Source organism: Cheilinus undulatus, linkage group 13 (genome assembly GCF_018320785.1).
Source record: "Cheilinus undulatus linkage group 13, ASM1832078v1, whole genome shotgun sequence".
In the NCBI taxonomy this organism is placed as follows: domain Eukaryota; kingdom Metazoa; phylum Chordata; class Actinopteri; order Labriformes; family Labridae; genus Cheilinus; species Cheilinus undulatus.
Window position 1 is genome coordinate 25,784,420 of NC_054877.1, and position 26,373 is coordinate 25,810,792.

At 38.1% G+C, this 26,373-nt stretch overlaps 1 protein-coding gene across 4 annotated transcripts in view; it reads left to right on the forward strand.

The window, feature by feature from the left end:
• tnr (tenascin R (restrictin, janusin)) overlaps window positions 1-26,373 on the forward strand; it is a 288,572-nt gene that overhangs the window by 208,381 nt on the left and 53,818 nt on the right. For 2 of the 4 annotated variants that reach the window (XM_041804243.1, XM_041804240.1), the window contains 7 exons: window positions 211-313; window positions 1,037-1,126; window positions 3,464-3,597; window positions 5,610-5,739; window positions 10,060-10,326; window positions 15,109-15,228; window positions 15,597-15,740. In XM_041804243.1, the coding sequence (XP_041660177.1) occupies window positions 211-313; window positions 1,037-1,126; window positions 3,464-3,597; window positions 5,610-5,739; window positions 10,060-10,326; window positions 15,109-15,228; window positions 15,597-15,740 (988 nt within the window). The remainder of the gene's footprint in view (window positions 1-210; window positions 314-1,036; window positions 1,127-3,463; window positions 3,598-5,609; window positions 5,740-10,059; window positions 10,327-15,108; window positions 15,229-15,596; window positions 15,741-26,373) is intronic. The other 2 variants (XM_041804241.1, XM_041804242.1) reach the window with 1 other exon arrangement.

The window sequence follows — 26,373 nt, forward strand, 5'->3', positions numbered from 1 at the left end:
AAATCTAGTCCTACTTGATGCCTGTTTGCAAAAGCTAATTTATTCATCCCATGAAAAGTGTAAAATCAGTGCCAAATTTTACTCACTTACCCTTCAGCAGCATAAGTCAAAATACTGATGACCTTGTGTTTTTATTCATTTTAAATTGATATTTTAATGTTTCCTTTAGTTTAATGCCCTTAATGTTTGGTTTTGTGTGTTTAAATGCAGGTGGAGGGTTACCAGGTGGTGTACAGTACTTTAGCAGGAGATCTGTACGATAAAGTCATCGTTCCACGTAACGAGGGACCCACTACTAAGACCACTCTCACAGGTAAGTCAAGAGGAGAGAAGTGTTTTCTTTATTTACTCACTGATTTATTGTGTACTCATTTAATTCCCTGAATAATCTGTAAGTTCTTTTTATGAGTGTTGTTTTCTCTAATGCCTTCCATATCATCACAGATGATCTAGTGTGTCCAGAAGGAGCTGCAGAGTGGTTTTGTATTTTACATGGCAGGATTATTTACAGTGCCAGCACTTGGCTGACAAGCTTCTGATTATATCTGTGGAAAAGCTTGTTGTCCTGTCGGCATATTGAAAGGCTGTCAGAAAAGGAGGGGTTAGCTGGGTTGTTGTCGTTTTTTTTCTGAAAGGCCATAGCGCTGCAAAGGGCATAGCCAGCATAAGAACAGAAGCAAAAGGTCCTTGTGTTACTCTGCTGCACCGCTGTAATCGATGCTACCTCCGGTCTCATTCGTTCTCCATCACTCTCATTTTCTCTCTCTTCATAATCTCCGTTGCTCATTTCCATTGCTCATCTCTTCTCGTAGTCGATGTGCTGCATTGATTGACAAAAACAGCCAGTTTCTCGTGCGATCATTCCAATAAACATATAAATTTGACTAGGGCTTATCACTGATCTACAGCTAATTGGGTTGTTATGAAAAACTCTGTATGAGTGACATGCACTTTGCAGGAAACGGAGAGGGAGAAACTGTGAGCTGTAATGTGTATGAAATTATTCACAAGTTCTTTCTTCGTCTTTGTGCCTTAGATCTGCTCCCGGGCACAGAGTATGGCATAGGCATCTCTGCCATTAAAGGTAGCAACCAGAGTACACCAGCGACAATGAACGCCAGGACAGGTGAGTGAATGACTTATGCTCTACTGTACAAAACCAGTGATCCACTCATGCACAGAAGAGGCTCTATGTTTGTCCAAGCAGTGCAGTACACAAAAACTCAGCATTACAGGAGGCTGGATGACATTTTTAAATTAATGCTGTAAATGGCTTTAATATGAATATTTAAAACCATTTTATTAAAATTCAGCTCATCAGAATTTAGTTAAACTACTGTTATTCAGAAAGGTTTCCATTAAACATCTTTAAATCTGCAATCTCACACTGCTAATGGTGCTTGTTTTACTTCAGTACTTGGTAGGCTATTTGAATTTTTATTGTGTCATTTTGCTTGTGAAAAAAAGACCCTGTTTCACCTAATGTTTGAAATGCGTCTGTGTGTAGTGCTACACTAGTCTTTCCCATCTGTCAAGCATCTCTTTCCTGCTATTTAAATTTGTTTAATGGCTGATGGTACCTTGCACTTTGCAAAATTATGCCTCCATTTTCTTGAAAAACTGGTTCTTTCTGCTCCATTTTTGTGCACTCTCTTTGAACTTTCAAATGTAGCTACAGTTGCTGTATCACATTTTTTTCCAAATAGTTATAATAATATGACAACACCTGTCCTGCCAGCTGCACAGCAGTGCCAACGTAAGCATAAGTGTTAGTTCCTGAAAGCATCTTTGATTGAAGTTCCCTTCTGTTTTTCTCTTTTGATAAAGCACTAAAATATACAGTAAAACCTGAAAGCATGGGGGGTAGAGAATGCAATGAGAATTGATATTGTTCATCCAATTGGCAAGGAAAGAAAAGGGCAAATATAAAGACAAAAGAGAAGCAATACATTAACTTCAGAATTCATATTTCTGTTACACTACATCTGTCAGTCTCTAAAATGGCATAAAAGATGAATCTGAATGTTACAACTTAATATATTTGAAAAGTTGTGTGATCCTCAAAAACAAGTGAACGGACATTATTGAAATAACTACAGATACATTTTTCAGAAATCATTAATGAAAGTGCTTATTACTAACTCACTGTAATGCTGTGGCTCCCAATCTTTTGCATAAAGCCGTCTAACTTGTCTCTACAAATGTAGAGCCTCCACAACAAGTGATTTATTACTTCAAAAAATTAACATAATTCAACACCAGGATCAATACAAGTGTGGCTAACTAAGAGGCAATATATTTTTGAGAAACTTAAAATGATTTTTATGCTTTTTTATCTACAGCTCTTTTAATAAACCATAAAGTAAGTGTGTTATCATTATTAACCCTCTGAGACTGATGTTGTCATATACAACAAGAGGAGACGAAGTCCTTTTAAAGTTATATAAGATTGAATCATAAATCTTCGCTGCTTGTTAACTGTTTCCATTTGTGCCATTCTAATGAAGCTATCCATGTCTTTACAGAAGCTTTTCTAGCGAGCCTGGGACTTGGGTGACTTTTCAGGGTCTTTGAAGATTAAATCGACATTAGTCATTGTGATACTGAGAGATGTTTCTGTCAACCAGTTACAGGCTGTTGTATCCTCACATCATGATTATCCAAACTGAGCAAGTCTTGGTGGGTAGATCATGCAGGAGAAGGCCCGAATAGCTCATAATGAAGAGGGGAGGGAGACAGAGAGCCTGTAATGTGTCCCTCTGTGTCACTGCAGACAGAAACTACATTGAATAATGGCAAAAATGAGCCAGTGCAAGGAAGTGCAAGGGATTTGTTTGTGAATATTTTGAGGACTGTTTTATCACAGAAAGATTTTTTTTCACTTTTTGGTCCCCAAGAGATGGGAGAACAAGTTAATATAAACAAAGTCTTAGTCATTATTGTTTACTGTTTGTCACACATAAAAAATATGTGAGTTCGATATTCTTAAAGCCCAGGTTGTCCTAAAAAATAAAGGATGTTTAGAGGTTGACTGTGTACCACAGGGTTGATGTTTCACAAGATTTTTAAGATGATAAATCCAGATGGAACAATATGGTTAAACAGCTTAGTGCTCAGAGGGTTCAGTTTATACTGTACATGGAAATCTAATTTTACAACCTCAGAGCAGACAGAGCCTGACATTTCTACATCATGCTGGACTGTGTCCATCTCTGGACACAGGAATACATAGATAAATAATGGAAGATACAAATTCCTTAAAATAAAACATGATTAGAAAATGCCATGCCTGAAATATCCTCATCACTAATTGTTTGATTGTGGTCACCCACTGTGGGGTATTCCCCAGTTTTAATATGATGTTTTTATAGCCAGCATTAATGCTGTTAATTTTTTGTTACATTTATATTAAAGACATTACAGATCTTTTAGTCCTTGATCACATTTTTTCCCTCTTTTCCAGGTCTGGATGTGCCCTTGGACTTGACTGTAACAGCTTCAACAGATAACACCATCACTCTATTGTGGGGCGTTGTTCAGGGACCCATTGACCATTACAAGGTCACCTACACATCTTCCTCTGGTGTCTCCACTGAGGTACAGAACTGAAAAGCAGAACCATGAATGGATTAAAGATACAACACAGTGAATATAAATTGCAGTGCAGGTTTATGATGAACACCAGTGCTCCTACAATCATCCTTGACTAGACTTAAAATAGAAACACTAAGCTCAAACTCAATCTTCAGACTAAGGTGGTCAAAAGTTTAATCTTTTGATACTTTTCAATACCAAATGCTTTTATCTCTACAAAGTTATGAAAAAGAGCAATCTACATATTTTCATATTTTAACCCAAAGTTAAAATGATTGAGGGAGGGACATCAGCATTAATGTAATCACAGCAGTGAAACAGAGCATTAAGATGATATTACCTCTGCAAAGGAGGTTATGTGATAGGCAGGGTTTGTTAGTTTGTTACTTAGCAACGTAACTCAAAAAGTTATGGAAGGATTTTGATGAAATTTTCAGGAAATGTCAGAAATGGCATAAGGAAAAACTGATTAGATTTTGGGAGTGATCCGGATCACCGTCTGGATCCAGGAATTTTTTCAAGGATTCTGTGCTATTTGGAGATAGGGCTAATGGTGGAGGTCTGCGCTCTCCGAGTGCTTTTCTAGTTTTCTACTTGTTTCTTTGCCTTAATGTTTTTAAGGTAAGGCATGTGTATTAAGTATCAGCATCGTTAAAACCTGCAAAAAAAGAGAAAAATTGCATTAAGAAAAACAATACTTTAAAACAAAATCTATTAAGATATGCTCAAACTGGGTATCTGCTCTGTATTGTGTTAAAGTTCTCTAAAGTCCCTAACAGGCACAGCTCAGATCGACTGCTGGTCTTTCCTGGTTAAAACAGATTCTGTTTAACAGTCCACCCCAGAGTGTCTTCCTGAATATTTAAGCTCACAGTTTTCTCTGTCTGTGACTGGCATAAGTCTCAGCTGCCCCAGAACAGGAGTAGAAAATCCACCTACTGTCTTTACACCTTAACATTTCACCAGTTTAACACATAATAAACACATCAACACCTCCACAAAGATGTGCAGTTGTGGATGAGAGAAAAACAGAGCAAAATCTCTGCAGATATAGACACCAACACAACTCTTCTCTGGATTATGAAGGATGTTTTAAAGATAGAAAGCCTGTTTTACTTAAGTTCATACATCTTTTTAAGAATATATAGTTTATTATGGCTGTCATTGTTGTTAACGGTATGATACAGTGCCTTTTGGATGTTTTACCCTTGCGTTGATTTTATAAATCAATCATGGTCAACATAATTTTGCTTTTTTGACAAAGAAATTTAAAAGAAGTGTATTCATTATTATTTATGTCAAAGTGAAAACAGATTTCAGGAGTAATGTCAATTTAACAACAATATGTAATAAAACAGAGGTGATGGCATAAATATTCACCCCCTCATTGTTGACCTAATACAGTGGAGGTCCAGCCAATCAGTGCTAGTAGTTCCACAATTAGTGAACTGGGGATCACCTGAGTGCAGTGAATGTGTTGCAAGAAATTGTAGTATAAAGGTATCTGTGTCCGGAAGGTCCAGTCACTGTTTAATCAGTATTCATGGCTACCATTACACCATAAAGACAAAAGAACCCTCAAAGCAACTCAGAGGCAAGGTTATTGAAAAGTGTAAGTCAGGTGATGGATACAAAAAATTTCCCAGGCACTAAACATAATATGTTATACTTGCAAATTTAAACTGTACATTGGTCCTTCTCTAACATATCCCCCTCTTTATCTACATGAAATAGATCTTCAATCACACACTGTATGCAGCTAGCACAAGTGTCTTTGAGACCCGACAACAGTCAAGGAATGTCAGAACCTCCGTGGTGTTCACTCTGCTGTTTAATCTGTAGTGTACTCTATAGTGTCCTGAATTATTTCCCAAGGTTTTTTTCATACTGTGCCGGGTATTTTCTCATAACAGTTCTCTTTACAAGCTGCAACCCAAAAATCCCTCTCATTATGTTTCCAAAATGTCAATAGAAATCCTACTGAATTTGTGCTTTACTCCATCTTCCTTTTCCAGCTTACAGTGCCTAAGGATGTAACTACCATCACCCTGACAGACCTTGAACCCGGCACTGAGTACACCATCACTGTTGCAGCAAGGAGAGGGAGACAGCAGAGCACAGCAGCTACCATTGATGCCTTCACAGGTAGAAAGAGCACTCAGCTGTATTTTACAGCATCATTATTTCCTGAACTATGTTCTCTTATCTTTAGCTTTTCATCTGCTGGGTATAAACTTTTTTTAAGTATCAAGGTTGCAGTACACCATCTGTTTTAATCCACTCAATTATAAGACAGAACCAAGATGAATTCTAGCTGAAGTGTTTTCTCTCCTCAGATAAAAACACGAAAGATCAGCCTATTACTGCTGAAAGGGTGAAAAGCATTTGAACAACAGGGTTGTGTAATGAAGGTGAATATTGAATATAATGAACTAACGGGTGGCAGCAGCTGAGGTGAGCTGCACACATAGAAAAAATGTAGTACTTTAAAATACTTTGAAGAAGCAATTAGTGAGGGAGTCGGTTAATGAGCTTGTTGCACACACTCTGTGATGTGTAGTTTTTCTGATTCCTGTTCAGCAACACATTCTCTCAGTTTTAGTCTCACACCTGGTGCTGCCTGTTCACACCTCTACTCAGTCCTATATTTCAATCCCTTAAAGGTTCTCTTTACTCCAGATGTGTGTCTGTCAGTTCACCCTTATATCCAAAGCATGTCAGTCAGCCCAGCGCTGTTGATGTTTTGTACAGAGTAAACTTGATTCAGTTGTGAAAAGTATGTTGTCACAATGATGGGCATGCTCTTACCTGCTGTCATGACTGCCATTCTTATCTCCTCTGCTGTCATCATCATAATTTTCATCATCATCATCATCATCTCTTTCCTTGTCACTTTGACCGAGGCAGTCGTCACCTTCATAATCGACATCATTGTCATCACAGAGATCATCATCACATTCATCATCTTTTGCTATCTTTGGCTCCTTCAGAAACTGCTCTCACCATCTGGAGAAGAGAGTGATGAGAGGATGATAAAGTGACAGATCAAGAGAACCAGAGGAAAAAGATAATGATTAATTACCTGTCATCTTCCCATCCACTGTTCACTTGGCCATATTGGCAACATCTGTCTGCCTGCGCTTAGGTGAAGCTGTCAAAAGGAAGAAAAAATCTGGTGGAAAGTCCAAAGTATGATCTTGATTTATGATCAAACATAGGTCGCTTTTTGAACAGCTGCATGTCCTTCAGTTTATCTGTGCGTCACTGGATATAAACTCTACCACCTCTCATAATTTATTTATGTATTTATTTAGCATTGCACTTGTGTTTTTCTTCTGCATAACTCAGAGAGGTGACTGGATAATTATTCCTTTACCATTTGTTTTCACATACGTACATATTGTTTAATGGCTGCTAGGGATGCACTGATTGCACTGATGCATCGGTTTAACACCAGTATCAGCCAATATTGGCCTTGTTTAAAGACATAAGCAATAATTGCCAATATCTCAATAATTACCAATATCTCCAGATATATCCAGCTGCTGAATCTTTTTCAAACATTTATTAAGATTTAACAGATGCTAGCTGCCGCCACAGGGCTCAGGTACTTCCATAAAGTAAAAAAAAAAAAAAAGCTTTATCTTTATACTTGTGAACACTTCTTGCCATATCCAATCGCATGATTCAGCAGACATAGAAAGTGAGTCTCATTTTATTTTGCATTGTACCAAACATGATGACCTGAGAGAAGTACTGCTTCATGAAATGACTTGTCAAAATCCTGAAATCCTGCGGTTGCTTGATGAGAAAAAATTGGAATGGCTGTTTAAGATTGATGTGTTTAAACTTGATAATTTTGTCTCAAAAGCCTGGAAAAGAAGACAAGATAGTTTATTTAACTGATAAACTAATTTTTAGTTTGTCTCCATCTTCCTTTTTGTTCAATAATGTTGAGAGAACTACTATTCACTCTGATCCTGGCTTTTGTTTGAATTCTTGGTGTCATGTAAGTCCATGTGGGCTGGGCGTATGATTGTATGCATGACACAATAATAAAATAAAAAACTTAAAAACTTCCAAACCCTGAACATTATACAGTAAGTTTTCAAAAAACTAAGAAACACCCACTTTATATCCCTCAAATGAGATGAGCTTTTAAATTTCAGAGAGATTCTGGTTTATCTGGATACTTGCATTTATGTCATAGACTCAGACATTTATATTAGCTAACAGAAAGACATTTCCAAAATATTTTGTTAGTTTAATGTCTGCAACTTTCATACTAAACAAAGAAGTGAATGAGTCCTTTAGCAATCAGTAGCATATTTTTATGGGTTCTTTGCAACATACAAATGGACCTTAGTTCATAATGCAGCTTTCAGCATTGAAAAATCCTCAGGTCCTTTTAACCTGCTAAGACCTGAGCTTTTAATTTGAAAACATTTTTATTTTCTCCCACTTACATGGGATCAGTAGGACCTGGGTTTAAAACCATAGCCTTGTCTGGAATTTTTTTGTTCAAAACAATTTTCACAGATATCTTGAAGGTCCTGTTTCTGCAGAAAACACAGCACTGGAGGGGTTTTTAATTATCTGTGTTGGCCAGTTGGTCAGTTGTTGGGGGTCTTCAGTCACTCAGAAATGGTGTTAATCAATATTAGAGGTATGGATCACGATAACTTATAAAGGCCAAGCATGAAAGAAAAATTTCCAAATGACATGTTCTGAATTTCTTAGAATATTTCTTTTTTAAAAATCCACAAAAAAACCCTAAAAATAATATTTCTGTGACAACCTTTAAACATATTTTTTAACTATCCAGTCAACAATACCATATCGACTTTTTCAAATAGTACCCAAATGTTTTAGTGAAACTTAATCGTTAAGCCTAAACATTCCAACAAAAACATCCCCAAAACAAAAACACTAAAAACTGAAAAGTTTTAACCAAATTCCTGACAAATTTCAAAGCAACCCCCCCCCCAAATTTCTCACCACTTCCCCAACATTCCCCACGTACAAAAATGAAAATGATTTTTAAAAAAAAAATCCCATAAACATCCCACAAATTACCTAACATTTCAATTAAAATTGAAAGCCCCTTAATCCCAATAAATTCTAAAACAAACACAAAAAAACCCCAAATTTTCCATGAAAAATATTAAAGAATTTTAATGCATACTCCCCCCAAAAATTCAAATCAAACTCCCAAATATGATTCAAAAACAGTTTGCAAAAATAGGAGCAATGACTTGCCTGTTAACTTATCAATAAAAGTCCATAGTATAGATGGCAGTCAGAACTGAAAATCCGAAATCAGTGTTCTGATGAAGACTAATTGGAGTTCAAACGCGTAGATATCCCTGTTTAATAAAGGGTTTTTATTACATCAGAGTGCCTTGGATTTTCAGTTCTGACTTCCATCTGTACTATGGACTTTAATTGATAAGTTAACAGGCAAGTCATTGCCCCCCTTTTTGCAAATGATATTTTTGTCTCTTTCCTGAAGAGCACTTGATCCTGACGACACAGTGTTGGATACTTTGACCCCATGTCGAACTCACCCATCTTTTTTCATGATTCAAATACATTTCCCAAATATTTATGAAAATGCTTGAAAATTTCGAAATTAATATCTAAAATATCTGAAGTTCTCTTGAAAACCCCTAAGACTAAGCTAATTCCTAAACTTCGGAATTGTCACGATTCTCTGCTGGAGAAACTTTCAGAAGCTTGCACATCACTTACATTGCCTCATTGTGCTCATTTCTGCAGATCTTTTCTCACTTTATATATATTTAACAGTTGACTGTACCATTTTGACCAGAATTAATGCTTAAGTGAATTGTTTGGTTGGTTATGTTCGCATGAACATGATGCTAAGAATGAAGACTGACTACAGAGAAAGCTAAACATTACAGCTTCTCACTGAAAACTCAAAAAAAGTTTGTTCACCCTCTTTCTTTTTCCTCATCTGCACATGGCTAATTAAATTCAAATCATCTTGCATTTGTTGCTGTGTCAGCTGCTACACTGGTTCATATTCATTACATCCTCTCCTGTCCAGGTCATATATTTTGACAACAGCATCTGCTCTCATCATCATTTCTCTCTCCATTTTTCTTACTGTGAACAGTCCCATCACATCTTCATCTTTATGGTGGGTAATCTCATTAGTTTCTCTCCTTTTACGACCAATTAAATCATTACTTCCACATGATTGTGGTCTGCTCTGACTCTCACCTTCCTCATCAAGAATACACCCAAGGCTAATTTTTCTCAACTGCATTATAAACGATCTATTACACCATCCAGGACTGCTTTCATCCATCACCGAAATGCTCGTCTGTTATTCCCATAACGATGGCAGCTGTTTCTTTTACGTCACTGTTTCCTTCTCGCGGCTGCCTTTTTACCTGTCCTTGAAAGCTCTCCGGTGACCTAACCCCCTCATTCCTCCAGGAATCAGGCCCGTAACACACCTCTACTTGTCAGAGGTGACTTCAGACTCGGTGTTTGTGGCCTGGAGCGCCCCAGCACCACCTGCTGACCTCTTCATCCTGAGCTACAGCTCTGCTGACGGGACCGACACCTCTAAGGTGACGCTGGAGGGCTCCAAGACGAGGTCATTGGTCCAGGGTTTACTGCCATCCACTGCATACACCATCAGTCTGATCACAATACAGGGGGATATTACCTCTGAGCCCATTACAGCTTCACTTACTACAGGTGAGCTGCTTGATGTGAAGAACTGAAGTAGCATTGTCACTGTGCTGATGTTTCCATACATGTTCATTTAAAAAGAAGTTGCTTGTTAAAGCAGAATCAAATGTTATTTACAGAATGGATTGCTTAGAGTATAGTAATAATCAGCACAGCTTCCTTAAGAGTAAGTAAACCATCACATAAGACATACAAAAGAGGAATCACACCTTTTGTGAAGCTGTATCTAGGTCATGTTTTAGTTAAATAATTATTCAATCAGCAAGAAAGTTGCCAAAATTTTTCTGGTTGTCTGACTAACAAGTTTATTCCCCAGTAGCTTCATCTGTGATTGTGTTGATCACATTTATTAATTGGTTTTAGTGTTGCAGAGTTAATTGATAAACCAAGGCACAAAAATGTATCCGAGTCCCATTTAGGAAAAATGAGGGAAAAAGGGTGAGAAAAACGCTCTTTTTAATTATTTGGGAAAACTGGCAAAATTGCAAGCATCATCATTATGAGAAATGAAAATGCTGTGACTTTAAATTAAACATTTATTTTCAGAAATGCTGTTTGAGCATTTAATTTGCACAGAATGAGATTAATAATTAGAGCTCTGCCTAGGAGGGTATTTTTTATTTCACACCAATATTAGCTGAGGTTGGAGGTATCATGTGTTCAGGGTGTCTGACTTGTTATCATGAATGTATTAGCTTGGGGAAGGAATGTTATTCAAATTTGGTCGTGATGTCAACTTTGACTTTAAGATGAATTAAATAGATAAAGGTTACTCTGCATTTTCTTAGTGGAGTAATTAGGTTTCTCACAGGAAATTATTCACATAAATCAGAAGTTATGAAATGGTGATAAATTTCATTGTTAGATGAACCAGAGTGGACCTGGATGTAAACTGCAAATTGACCGAATATCAAAGGCAACTGGCAGGGGTTGATTATTTAGTTGTTTCTTGGGTTTCTTTACTGCTATACTTGAACGCAGTACAAAAACAGAGAAATAAAACTACTTTCTTCTGTGTCAGATAGATCAGCTTTGCCCTGTTGGTAGATAAAATTTAAATCACAGGCCAATCTCTAGAATGATCCAGTTTAAATGTATATTTTGCTCTAAACTCCTTTGTATCTATTTCCTCTGGAAAAAACTGCTGACACAGACCTCCTAATTAAAACAAGGACAAAAAGGATGACAGTGAGAGAGAGAGAGACAGTGCAGTGTAACATATAGGATCAGATCCACTAAAGAATAGCATGTTTTTTTTGCATGTTTTTTTTTACATGTTCCTGTGCTGTGAAATTGAAAACGAAAAAAAGATTGCGTCAGATCCACAGAGCATACACTGTACGCAAAATGCACACAAACTGCTCAGCCAAGCAAACAGCGCCCTTTCCCATTTATATGTACTGTATATGTAAATGAAGAGGAAATGAAGTATTCAAAAGTCAGTGCAAAATTGCGCCACTTATTTTAAATCAACCACATTACAAATAGCATCTAATCCACAAAAGCCAGCACAGGTAGTGCAAATAAACACGATATGACCAGTTAGACCAGTTACTTGGCATGAGGCACTTTAGTATAAAACATATGTAAACTAGAAAAGCACTCAGAGAGTGCAGACCTCTGCCATTAGCCCTATCTCCCAATAGTACAGAATCCTTAAAGAAAATTCTGGATCTAGACGGTGATCTGGATCACTCCCAAAATCTTATCGGTTCTTCCTCATACCATTTCTGACATTTCCTGAAAACTTCATCAAAATCCGTCCTTAACTTTTTGAGTTATGTTTCTAACAAACAAACTAACAAACCCTGCCGATCACATAACTTCCTTGGCGGAGGTAAAAATAAAATATGTTATCTGCCAAATATCTGACTCTGATGCCATGTGAGTCTTACCGTACACCAGGGGCAGAGCTTTTTGGCATGCGGCGCAGTTGTGTTTCCTATTTTTTCATGTGAAGTGGTTGACATTTTTATGCCTAAAGCTGATGTTGTTTATGTAGCAAATGAACTTCACTCTTGTTAGCCCCTGTGTGTGTGTTTGTCTTAAATGAGGGTTCAAGTACAAAGCTGACAACAGAGGTCATCATATTGACGTATCTTGAGGACTCAGAAAACCTTAAACAGCTTAAAACCTGATCTGAAGTCTTGGCACAGTATGTTCTTGATATTTAAAGCACATTCAAAAGATAGGGGTGCATAATGCATTTTTCTGATACGTTCAAATACAGTTTTAAAACAGGACAGAGGGCTGCAGGAGGGAAAAATTTGTTTCTGCATTTGTTTGTTTCTTTACTTTTGTCAATCTGGACGCAGTCCAGTGTGAGTTCTTCCTAATACAGGGAGAAACACATGCAGAAGTCAACACATTTGTAGAATCTCCTACAACAGAGAGTTGGAGAGTTATAATAATGTACATAGATAGTATGTTACCCTCAAAATACCCCACAATAAAATACAGAAGGTTTAGTGTCCATAACCCACATGGTACAGAATATAACCAAGCTTTTCAGTGTTGTTGTTGAGCTTGAGGAAGATTCATTTACATAGATCCTGTCAGTGTGTCTTTCTATTACTGATTAACGATGGTACACTGTCATGCATAATGCTTGTTCATAGAATTATTTTTAACTGTTTCTGATGTTGTAGGAATGCTTCAGTGAATGAAAACTTGAATCCTCCAACAGCATATTTCATAGTGGTCTCTGTGTATTCTGTGTGCATTCTGTGTGTTCTGTGTGTTGGAGAGCCTGCTGCAGTTCAGTCTGTTAAAGAATTAAAGGTGAAATCTGCCTTGTAAATACCAACACTCATGTCGGCAGGCACACTCTGCTCTTGAAGGGGAAAAGATATGCCACTCTGATTAAAGCAATGTTGATCTGAAAATGCACCTATTTATAAACAAGACACGTAATCCATCCTCTTTGTGCTCCATACCTGGGTTTGCATGAGGGTTGTGCTCCATCGGTATAGCAAAAGCATCGTCTACGTCACCAAAAAAGGGTCACGAGTGTAAGAGCAGCAGTAAGCTTGTGATTTATACCCTTTTTTTTCTCTTTTCTTTCAACTTGTCTTTCTTGTTCACGTTTCTTTATTTGTTTCCTTTTTGATCAGTGTTTTTCTTCGAACTGTGCAGTAATGATCCCTCACCCTTCTTTTTCTGTTAACATATTACTCAGTTCTACTATTTAATTTTTCATTAATTGGCTAATTGTGAATAGGAGCTCTCAGAAATTTCTTTTGATAGTAACGGTGCTTTTCAAATGTGGACAGATAATGAAAGAGAGAAGAAGTTTGGTATAATAAGCTGCCCAAAAAACAGACAAAAGAGAAGAAAGAAAGGAGGTATCACCTTTTTTCTCTCCTCTATTAATAAGCACAAAAGAAAAATGTTCAATCAGGAAATAAGAAAAAAAATGTCAGTGTTGAACAATAGAGATATTAACTGTGCCTCAGTGTGAGAGACACCTGCATGCTGTCATCTCATTAGTGCACCAGTTTTATAAAATAGCTTGGCAGCGACGAGCTACCCCGTCTTGGTTTTACCCACATTTGATGATAACCAGATTTTGGGGGTTAAATTGGATTGGGATTTTGAGATTTTTAGCACCGTCTTGCACCTGTCTTTAGACTGCAGTAATTTAGCTGTCCTGTTTGATCTTGGGAGCTTGAATATGAGAGCTGATGAGTTTTTGCTCTTGATTTTAATTTGTAATTATGTGTTCTTCTTGCATTACATTAGCTACAGTCCTGTTTATTCTGCACTAAGAGGCTTGGATTATCTGACTGATGGTCACTCTGCTGCTGTGGTCGGTTCTGATGCCATTTTAATGTAGCACAGCCTGAGGGCCGCATTATTTTATTAGCTTACACAGTGCAAATTGAATTGTGATCTTTCAGGGGGATAAGTCAATAGCACTGGATATCTCTGTCGAGTCAATTCTGTACGTGTCCCTATTCACAGCCCCAGGAAGCTTTGTGAGAAAATAAAGTTGTTCAGCCATTATTATTTAGTATCACCTTTGCCAAAGCAACATAATTAGCAAGATATGCATGCATAAGTAATCACAACTCATATAAATGCTCCTACTGTAAATCATGCACGTGGAATTTCAATGAGGTCAAAGCAACAAGCTATAAATCACCCCATGTCTTGAATAAACATTGTTCTGTAAACACAGGTTGTAGAGCAGTCCCTGTTTTACTCCTTTAGATAAAGAAGATATGTTTATCTTTTCCTCCTTTTTGTCTTTTCTCCCTTTCAAACTTTTCTTCGTCCTTCTTTTTCTTTCTTTATTTAGCCAAGGACATTTGATCAATTTAATTCCTTCACCACATTGTTTTTACTCTAACCTTTTCCATGGCAGCTCAATAGTCTCAGGAGACACATAAAACAAATTGTCAAATGAAGGAGGGATCTACTCTCTCCATGAGCCCTGCTCAGTTTCAGCGCTAATGCCACCCATTGTGCTCTTTTGCTGGATAGAGCTAGGTTTCACCAGGAGTGCCTTTTGATGGTGTTTATTTGTTTTACAAATTTGCATTAAAAATGCTTCCACAGACCAAGGACAGGTCTGTTTATGTAAATAATGTGAAGAGGAGATTAAACCTGAAAAAAGAAAGGATTATTGAAGTATGCCGGCTTTTAAGGGTATGGATTATTTTAGGTTTTTATGTAAATTTTCTGATCTTACTTCATAATATAGCACATAATAGACTCCTGTTGGATAGCTTAAGTCTTAAAGCTTGTCTATTATAGAGTTTTTTCTCACTAATCTTTTCTCTGCAGACATGGACCCACCAAAAGAGATGACGGTGTCGGATGTAACAGAAGACTCAGTGACCATCTCTTGGATCAAACCTCTGGCTCCCTTTGAATATTATAAACTGTCCTACCAGTCGGCAAGAGGTACCATATTTTTAAGCTACAGTAATCCAGCTCATTGCATTAATATGATTCTGTATTAATTATATCAGGAGACACACCAGTACACTGCATTTTAATGTTACAGTTAAATGAACATGGCATTTGGTGTAGTAGCTCTCCCTGATGTAAGAAATATTGGTTGCAGGGAACCTTGTTGCGCACTCTGTTGTACTTAATTACTTGTAACATTTTATCACTGATATTTAATTGAATTTTAAATTAAAGTTCTTTATTGATTAAGTATTTACTCTGTGATGCAAAATGTACTCCACTTCACTGAGCAGTACGCCCTGTGCATTTAGAGTTCAGAGAGATGTCTCAGTTCTGATGCTGGTCTCCGTCTGACGTAGGTCGAGTTGACAGTGTTGTGATTGACAGCGATGTGACCAACTACACCCTGTCCAGCCTGTTTCCTGCTACGGAGTATGAGATAAGCCTCAACGCTGTGCAGGGGAGTCAGGAGAGCAAAGTGGTCACCACCTCCGTCTTCACAGGTAGGACTTAATGAGTGAAATAAGCCCTGTAAACAATGAGACTAAAACTTCAAAGATAACACACAAAGTGCATGTGTGTTGTCAGCTTGATAGGCATAAATGCTTTTTCTTTTACTTCACTTCATTAGTTTGTATTGATTGATTTTATATTGATTTTGCAATGGAAATGAGGGTTGGGGATTTTTTTTATTGGCAGTGCATTCAGAAAGTATTTAGACCCCCTACACCTTTTGTTGTGTTGCAACCTGATGCTACAACTGTTTATTTATTTATCCGTTAATCTACACCCAGTACCCCAGAATGATGATGTGAAAACAGAATCTGATTTAAATGTGTAAATTTATTAAAAAGAAAAAACAGAAATGTCACATTGACAAAGTTACTCAGTACTTAACTGAAGCACCTTTGGCAGCAAAGCTTAAATTTTTTTGAATTTGACGAAACAAGCTTTGCACACCTGGATTAGGGAATTTTAGTAAACACTGTAGTTGGAGTAGCTAACGACCTAAGATCATAACAGGTCACATGTTACTAAAATATGTTTGTGAAAGTGAAATTCAGTGCTCATTTAGAAAAAGAATAGTTATTCAAATGAAATATCATACTAATTATGGATGGCCAAAATATTATTGACAATATAGCAGTACAGCAAATATAAGCACAGAAAGTTCAATATTAGTCTTTGCAGATATGAAAACTTCAGCTGATATTTAAAACAGATATATAAGCTGTATTTATTATTGTTATTATTATTTTACATATGGGGCTGCACAGCAGTGCAGGGGTTAGCACTGTTGACCCACAGCAAGAAGGTCCCTGGTTCGCTTCCCAGTCAGGGCCTTTCTGTGTGGAGTTTGCATGTTCTCCCCCGTGCATGCATGGGTTCCCTCCAGGTACTTCCTCCCACAACCAAAGACATTCTCTGAAGGTTGATTGGTGACTCTAAATTGGCTGTCGGTGTGAGTGTGAGTGTGAGTGTGTCTGGTTTTCTGTCTCTGAATGTATTTTTAAGTAGTGAAGTTTTAGTTTTTAACTTTGCATGTTATAACTTTAGTCCTCTGCACCTGATAAAATTGCCAAAAGGGAATCCATCCACTTTAGTATGCTACTGGTCCTCTCTGAGAGCACCAACCTTTACCTGTGGCAGGGCTGCAGCAAAAGAGACTCCTTCTTTACTAACATATCAATATTGATATTTGTATTGGCAGAAATAAATTTGTAAATATCATCATATCATATTGACAAAAAAGGCAATATCATGCATCCCTAACAGTAGTAAAATAAACCTTCAGAGTCTTTGTGAAAGAAAACTATAAAATGTGCTACAAATAGCTATCTAAGATAGATAATTGTATCTTGCCAGATTTTTTAAAATATGAAATTATAATTGCACAATCAGGAAACAAGCAGCATTGATTTGAATAAGTCAATGGGAACATCCTACACACTGTTGGAACAGAGCATATTTCCCAGCTTAGAGCAGAGCCTCACAGCACTGGATTTGAATACCACAATTCAATGGAGAAGTTTTTTTAATGCTAATTCTTCAGATAAATCTTTGCCAAATTCTTTAAAGCAATACCAGTTTAAGCTACACAACTCCTGCATCTGTGTAATTAATTGTGGGTCTTCTGGACATTATTTCAACAAACTCTACATGCATTTTACAGTTTTAGAAGTCTAGAGCAGGATTAATCTGCACAAAGCAGAGCCAGAGAAACAAACCTCCATCTCAGATATCCTCATGGGTGCTTTGTTAGTCACATGCAGAGGTTAGAGAAGAGGAAGATTTGATTAGCAAAGCACCTCTTCTGAGGAAGAATTAGATTGGCTGCCTACTGCTGGGCTTTCTTTGGGTTATTCGTCCTTTATAACCATGTTCACTGCAAGGCTAATGCACGCATTTTATTGGTGGTGTTATATTAAAAGTTATGTTTTTCTGTTATACATGTTTCTTTTATTGGCGTATGGATGTTTGATTAAATTATCAAAGTGCATGTCTACTGTGTAATGCAGTGGAGTTCGATTACACCACAATGTACATCCTGAAGGATGATCCTACACTTCATACTGTAATATCCTTCATGCATGTAGGATTTTGTAAAAGATTCTGTGAATCTGCATCCCTTAATTTCAATGACAACCCTGACATACTTCTTTGAGTAACGTGTGAGACAAAATGTAAAATGAATGTGGAATTTTTCCCTTATGCTTGACTGTTGGATCATTTCCCCAAACAATAACAGCTGTGCCTTGGAAAATGTGTGTTAAAAAAGCACACAGCGCCACACGTGTACACAAGTTAAAGAAAATTTAAGGGTACAGCTGACAATGCAAGAGGCACAATCTTTGCTGCTGCAGTAGATGGAACTGTCCACTGTGGGACCAAGTAATTGGTAACCTACCCCCAACTCTGCCTTGCTATCCTCCCTCCCTCTTTGTTTTCCTTCCTGGCTTGCTTCTTCATACTTTTATTTCCCTTTTGTTCTACCTAAGTGTTATATCTTTCAGTCTTGTCCGTCCATCCTTCTCTCCTCTCTCCTACCTAATTTTTTCCTCCTTTAATCTTCTCTCTGTGTGTTTACACCCACTTTTCCTCCCCAGTTCTTCATTTCTGTTAGAACTCTCAAGCTCTCTTGCCTTTCAGCCTCTTAACTTAGCACTGAATCATAAGTAAGGAAAACAAAAAGCCCTCACTCACACACATGCATGTAAATTTTGGGATCATTTTCTTCTCTGAGAAAGAATTCCACTAACCTAAGATTAGCACTCTCTCCCTGTGCTGTATGCATAATCTTCAATGTGTGTGTGTGTGTGTGTGTGTGTGTGCGGGAGGAAGAGGCGAGGGTGCACAGGAGAGAAAAGAAAAGAGGAGAGCAGGAGGTTTGTTTGCATGCCAATGAGACCTGATTCACCAGGAGCCGGCAGGTTCAAGAATCTATTGAGAGAAGAAAAAGAAGCTAAAAGAGACTCTTTCTTTCACTCTTACTCTCTTTCTCTTATTATCAGCTCCCCTTTTAACAATCCCGGTGTACTTACAATGAGCACAGCCGTTGGGGCTGTAAAACCCTGAAAAGAGCATAACTCCAAAGTCAAGCTTGTTAGAAATGGTAAATAACATTTTCTCACATTGCATAGCACCCAACCAGAGACATTTTAATACTGCTTTCAACAACAATGCATAAACAGGGGATTTGGAGGGGTTATCCAGCATTGCCTGGCCGAGTATGTAATGACTTCAATAATGCTGTAATTGCTACTTACTTTACTTTCATAATCTTTTATTGTCGGGGGGATGAGAAAGCAGGGAGCCATATTTTGTAATTCAAAAACAGCAGGTACTGGTTTATTTTTGGGAGAGGTTGACAATAAATTGAATGTGTGAAGGCTTGTTAAACAGAGAGCTAATGAGGGTGCTCATTAGTAGGGTGTCAGCACCCCTAAAGCATTGCTCTTCCCAAAACTGTAGCTTGGAGACAGACCATTCAAGTGCTGTCTATATTTTTCTTCCACCTATGTCAAGAGAGGGTGAAAGAAGGAAAGTCCACTTCTGTTTCCAAGTGGTTCTTAAAAAAAACTCCACTTAAAATCATAGCTAAAATTAATCCAAATAAAAACAGATAGACGTTTGATGGGCCAATGTGGATCAATAAAAGTTTTAAAAAACATTAGTTAGTGAACAGACACACGTACACCGCCTTCCACATTATTACGCAAATGACATTTTTCTCTTATCTTCCTAAATATTAATGCAAATGACAGTCAGAATATTTTTTATGTCATCAGCCATTAGAGCATAATTCAGATGTTTTTGAACAAACTTCATGATGATAGCTATTTTTTTTTTTTTTTTAATAAAAACCTCAAAATGCACTGTTCCACATTATTAAGCAGGCCACAGGTTTCAAGCAATATGGGAAAGAAAAAGCTGCTCCCTGCTGCCGAAAAGTGTCAAATAGTGTAATGCCTTGGACATAGAATAAAAACATTCGATATTTCATGAAAAATGAATCGCGATCAACGTTCTGTGAAGATATTTGTGGCTGATTCAGAGCACAGATGGGTTCGTGCAGATAAAGGCATAATGAGGAAGGTTTCTGCCAGACAAATACACCAGATTAAGAAAGCAGATGCTAAAATGTCATTACAAAGCAGCAAACAGGTATTTGAAGCTGCTGGTGCTCTGGAGTCCCACCAACCTCAAGGTGTAGAATCCTCCAGAGGCTTGCAGTCATGTATAAACCTACTATTCAGCCACCTCTAACTAATGCTCACAAGCAGAAACAGTTGCAGTGGGCCCAGAAATACATGAAGACTCATTTTCAAACAGTCTTGTTGACTGATGAGTGCTATGCAACCCTGGATGGTCCAGATGGAGGAGTAGTGGATGGTTGGTGGATGGCCACCATGTCCCAACAAGGCTGTGACATCAGCAAGGAGGTGGCGGAGTCATGTTTTGGGCTGGATTCATGAGGAGAGAGCTGGTAGGCCCCTTTTGGGTCCCTGAAGGTGTGAAAATGACCTCGGCAAGGTATATAGAGTTTCTGACTCACCACTTTCTGCCATGGTAAAAAAGAAGACCAGTGCCTTCTGTAGCAAAATTTTCTTCATGCATGACAATGCACCATCTCATGCTGCAAACAATACCTCTCTGTCATTGGCTGCTATGGGCATAAAAGGAGAGAAACTCATGGTGTGGCCCAATCCTCCCCTGACCTCAACACTACTGAGAACCTTTGGAGCATCCTCAAGCTAAAGATCTATGAGGGCCTGTCCCAGCTGTCACTGGGTGAGAGGCAGGGTACACCCTGGACTGGTCACCAGTCAATCACAGGACTGACATATAGAGACGGACAACCAGACATGCTCACATTCACACCTACGGCCAATTTAGAGTCACCAATCAACCTAACGAGCATGTTTTTGGTGGTTAGAGGAAGCCGAAGTACCCTGAGAGAACCCACGCATGTACGGGGAGAACATGCGAACTCCACACAGAAAGGCCCTGACCAGGAAGCGAACCAGGGACCTTCTTGCTGTGAGGCAACAGCGCTAACCCCTGCACTGCTGTGCAGCCCCAATATAGAAAATTAAAAAAATAATAATAAAAATAAGTTTTTTTTTCTATAGCATCTTTTAAAACAGAGGTTTACAATGTGTTTTAACTCAGTTAAGAAAAAAGCATCATAACACAAGCATTAGAACAAAACAAGAAAGACAAAATCCCAACAATAGAAGAACCCATGAAAAATTCAGCCAGCATTGTAACCCCAACATTATAATAACCCAGCAGACAGATTATAAAACCTGAGACCAAATCAACTCAGAGAGACCTTATTAAAACCCAGATATATAAAAATCCGGAATAAAAATTAAGACCAAGCATAAAACCTCATCAGAAAGCAACCCTTATGAGAAATCTCATTTCAGCCATGATCTCATTCTTTTTGTCATTACCCAAAGCTCATGAACATCAGTGGGGGTTGGAATATAGATTAACTGGTAAATGGAGAACTTGGAACCTTTTTACTCAGCTTCCTCTACATCATGATGGTCAGGCACAATGCCTGCATTATTCTGCTGATGCTCTCCAACTCTACTTCTCAACCTCATGTTCTAATTTACCCTTACTTGTTAACAAGACCATGAGATACTTGACTTCTTCACTTGAGGCAGAGTCTCATTCCCCAAAAGTGGGAAGCAATCCACTGTTTTTCCCACAGAGACCCATGGCTTCAGACTTGGAGGTGCAAACCCTCATCCCAACCACTTGGCACTCAGCTGCAACCTTCTTCAATCCCTGTTGGAGGTTCCAAGCAATGGAAGCCAACAGAACCACATCACCTTTAAAAAAACAGAGATGAAATTCTTAGGACCCCAAACCAGTAACCCTTCTCTCCCTGTCTGTGCTTGAACATCTCTTCCATGAAAATCACAAATGGATTTTGTGACAAAGGACAGCCCTGGCAAAGGCCAACATGCACTGGGAATTTCTATCATTATATTGGCACAAATTAATCTGAGGGCAGCTGATGACTAAGTTGCGGCATCAAATGGTGTAATCGCATGTCTTTATGTCAGGCTCCTATCTTACAGATAAAATGTCCACATGATAAGGTAGAAAGCATATTACTTTTGCATTGGATACTGAGTTTTTTAATGTGTTTATTGTGAATGCTCATATCCAGATAATGATATAATAGCAATTAATATAGTTCTGTATTCAAAATGAATGCAGAAGAGAAAAGGGGAAGGGTGTGAAGTTTTTATCTTTGAAAACCTCTATTCTTTTTTGGCGTGTTAGGCTAAAGCTGTCTGAGCTGTGTAAAGCCCTGTAGTTTTTGGGTTAGCACTCTGTTGGCACCTGCTACACATGTCACAGTCTCAGCACGACGTGTCGACTAAGTGCTGCGAGGGAACACTTTCTTATGATCCATTAAAGGTGTAACACTGCTCATTTTAACCAAAAGGGCTTCTCTTTTGTAGTAGCAGTTTTAAAGGGCACAGTAATTAGTAGTTACAGGCAAGGAACAAATCTGCAGCTAAATGCCAATTATTTCTAAGCTAACACGTATTTCCTGAACGCTAAACAGAAGACAACGATCTCATGTCTCCAGTGTTTTCACTTTAAAAAGCTAATTCTGCCTCAGAGAGGAGACTGTCTGCTTATGTTATTCTAAATGTTGCTACCTGTTAATCTCAATAATCATTTCCTTGATGCTTTCATTGGGTTCAGGTGTTAAATGCCATTACCCTAATAACTACACAGTCTGAACTACTGCTAACACAACAGAATATTTAGTGTGATAATAGAAACCTCGAAAGGGAAAAGCCTTTACAGCACAACTCACATGCAGCGTAAAGACAGTTGTTGACAATGTTTGCATGTCTCCAGCTGCCCTGGACTAGTATTGAGCATCAAACACACCCGGTGAAACCATAAGGTTAAAGCAGAGAACACACTTACACCGATAACCTGCTCTGTTTTAACAGTGAGTCATTGCACCCTATATAAAAATATGAGGGGATTTAGAGAAAGACCTGTGCCAGTTAGTCTTCCTAACCAACTCTCTGCTGCAGTCTGTTCTCTTTAAGTGCCCACAGTAGAAATTACTGTATAGAGTGAAACCCCAAAAAATCTGTTTGGAGGAGTTATTCTTGTTGGTTTTCTGGGCTGTAATTCAGATATTCAGATCCCAACAAACTTGAGTTGAATATTTTTTAACTGAAGAAAACTTGACTGTTTGCAACTTCTTAACCAGGAAAAGTGTGTCAAAACAGCCTTCCTCTTACCAATTTTCTCCCATAAAATAAAAGGAGCCTGGTAGAAAACCACTCTGTATCTCTTTAATTTCTCAAGGGACCGTATAGGGGCTATGTCTGTCGTAATCAAGCAGCTACCTCTTGTGATGAAGCAAGCATGAATGTTTCAAAAAATGCGTCTTGTCAAATAGCCACTTAAGGCTGAATCCAAAGCGTATCAGTCTCTTATTGTTAGAGTACAGTCAGATATTCTCTCTAAAAACATGTCTGTATCTCAAGCCTCTTAATTTCCTTTTCATGTTTTATTTGGTAAAAGTAATACAAGTTTCTTGTTTGCATAGACTTTAGCACTTTGAACAGGATAGGCTAGATCAGTGGTTGCCAGTCTATCCCCTTGGGGCCCGCCCTACTTGTATCCAAAAATATTGACCCCCACCTACACACAGGACCCATGTGAAAAGTCATCCACTGTTGTCAAAAATGAACAGAAATTTTATTGAATTTATTATGTGCAGGATTGCAAGTGTGGCTAAATATGTATCTTTGTATTTTTACATTGCATTTTACATTTTACACATCTACAATTAATCTTATGCGCCCTCCCAGAGAAGCCAAGACCATAGGTTGAAACCAGTGAGCTGAATGGTGTCCAATACATATAAGCTTCATTTTCAGAAGAGTCTTACAGGATAAATACTGTGAGACATCTTCACAGTAAAGATATAAAGATATAAACTTAGCACAAAAAGTAAGTAAATTAGTGTTAGGTAGGTTATTTCTTTGCCTGTTTATTACCCTTGTAAATGGTGCCACAATTGTAAGGAATATGCATTTGTGGGATGAGCAGCAGAGCTGAGTATGTGGGTTGTACCCATGAAAAATCTTCCTATCTTCTCTGCCAATGCCACACAGCTTATTCTGCCATTGACTCTTGTTAGGTGTTGTTTGGTGAATTAGATGATGGAAGTCTGAAGAAGTAATTTAACAACTTTTCATATAATAAACAGGAGCTTCAGTAGCGTGTGTATGAACCATACACAGCCACAACAGCCTAGAACCTCCTCCTCATGCTGTTCACCAGCCTGGTCACACGCTGCTGTGGGATGACATCCTATTCTTTAATCAGCTTTAGTCATAAGTCAGCTAACGCGGTTGTGTTGGTCACTCTGGCACAAACAACATTCCCAAACTGGTCCCACAAGTGTTCACTGGGGTGGAGGTCAGGACTGCTGACAATCGGTTGCCCAATAGGCACATGATTTTCAGCACCTGTTGGTACCAGGAGCTATAAACAAAAGTGAATAGCAACAGCAAAATAAGCTGTTTTGCATTGACAGAGAAGATTTGGCAACCCAAAAAATCAGTGCTGCTGCTCATCCCACAAATGCATGTTCCTTACAAATATGGCAGCATTTAAAAGGGAAATAAACAGGCATTCCAATGGTATAAGATTTATTGCCAAGAAGCCTTTTTACTACAAAGAAATAATATATAAAACACAAATATTCTCACTTCTGTGCTAAGTTTATATGGTTTTGACTGGGATGATCAGAATGATAGAGGAAGAAATTTTAAGTATCACTTTAAAGATTCTATCACAGTGTGGTGAATTAGCCATTTTGGGTCGCTAGTGGTTACACACAAGCAACTCATGTACAAAGGCTGCTGACCTCAATGTTGGTAGCCCAGGTTCCAATCAGTCAACAGTCCTTCCCATCATGTCATTCTCCACTCTCTCTCCCTCCCTAGTGTCTGGCCCTGTCGTCCCACGAATAAAGCTAAAAAGGACATGTTTAAAAAAAAAACATGTTTCAGAGCAGAAGTGGTTCAAGACAGTTATTAGGAGATTTTTTTAGTTGCGTAGTAGTGAAAAAATAACAGATTGGTAAATTAAGGTTTAATAATGATATTGCCATTATTTCATTGGGAGCACATTTGATACCTACAACAACAATATTGCAAGACCCAGAGAGTTGGCTTCATAAGCACGGTGAAGTTAACATTACTTTTGTTCTACCTACTCACTGTTTAAACACAGTGACAGCGTGGAGGATCATGCCAGTGTTTGTGCTCATATTTGTTGTGTTTTTTTCCCTTGGCTTTCTGTAGTCAGAGCTATACTGTGCTCATGTTTTAACTGTAAGATAAGCCCAAACTCACATTATCATTATCTGAATTTCTAGTCCATCCTGTAATTATTGGATAGTGGTTGGCGTTGCACATGCAGGGCTTTTTGGCACTCTAAAAAGGGTTTAATTGTGTGGTGCTTCTCATCAGCATGTAACAGCAAAAAGCCCCATACTACAGCCCCAGAGCAGCCTTTGTTTTCTTTTGCCAAGCATTTTGTTTTGTCCTGATTCCAAGCATTATCTTAAGCACTGATGCTTGACTTTCAGATAGAGATACTGGTGGAACCATGACGTCGTTGGCTCAGACCTGTGATTCAGCAGAGCAATCAGGAGATGGAGAGTGATGATTGGATTATCACTGGGCCTGATGAAGGAGGATGACCTGTTTATTTTTTTCTTTCTTTTTGTGGATCCTCCATTGCTGATCTAATTGACTTGGCAAGCATCCATAAAATTCACTTAAACCTTTTAGCAATTAAAGTAATGATTTTAATCAGGCTTGTTCATCTATCTTTGTGATAAGAAAGATTCAAACTCATTTCAGTATTCTAATGAGCTCAATTCTTTTTTTATTCTGATGAGGGCAGGGCAGGATTAATTACCTCATCTGGGCAGAGCTTTAGAGCACATGCCGTGTTCTGTGTTCTCCTGCCACGCTCTCTGCCATGCCAAAATAACATGCCTAAGGAGAAATTGGGGTTGAAACACTGAGGTTAAAGGTATAATTAAATTCAAACTCAATTTTGGCATGTCCAGCAGTCTGAGAATGAAATGAGGAAGAGGGCGGGGAAAGTGGAAGCTCAGGAGAATATCTTAGACTTTCAGCAGCCTTTTTTCTTGCATAATTTCTCTTTGAAGTGTGTTAGAATGGAGGAAACAGTGATCAGGATGGCACAGAGAGTCACTATTAATTATTGTGAATGCAAAACTTTCCTGTTGGGGAGGTTCTATAATTATAACAAAGATGTCGGTTGAGTAGATCTCTTTGGCAGCAGTTCATCATTTACATTTATCTGACAACTCAATCTGTACAAAAGAACAAGCTGTTTGTATTGGATAACAAGTTTGATACAGGGTCAGAGTGAGTGGAAATAAAGGCAGGGATTTGGGGAAAAGACAGTTCTGATATTAGAGATTAAAATCGCAAGGTCCCTTCTGATACAATACACAGCACAATGCAATATAGGATACTTGTCCACAGATAATGGCAATGTCACAATACAGGGATTCCACAATAGTGT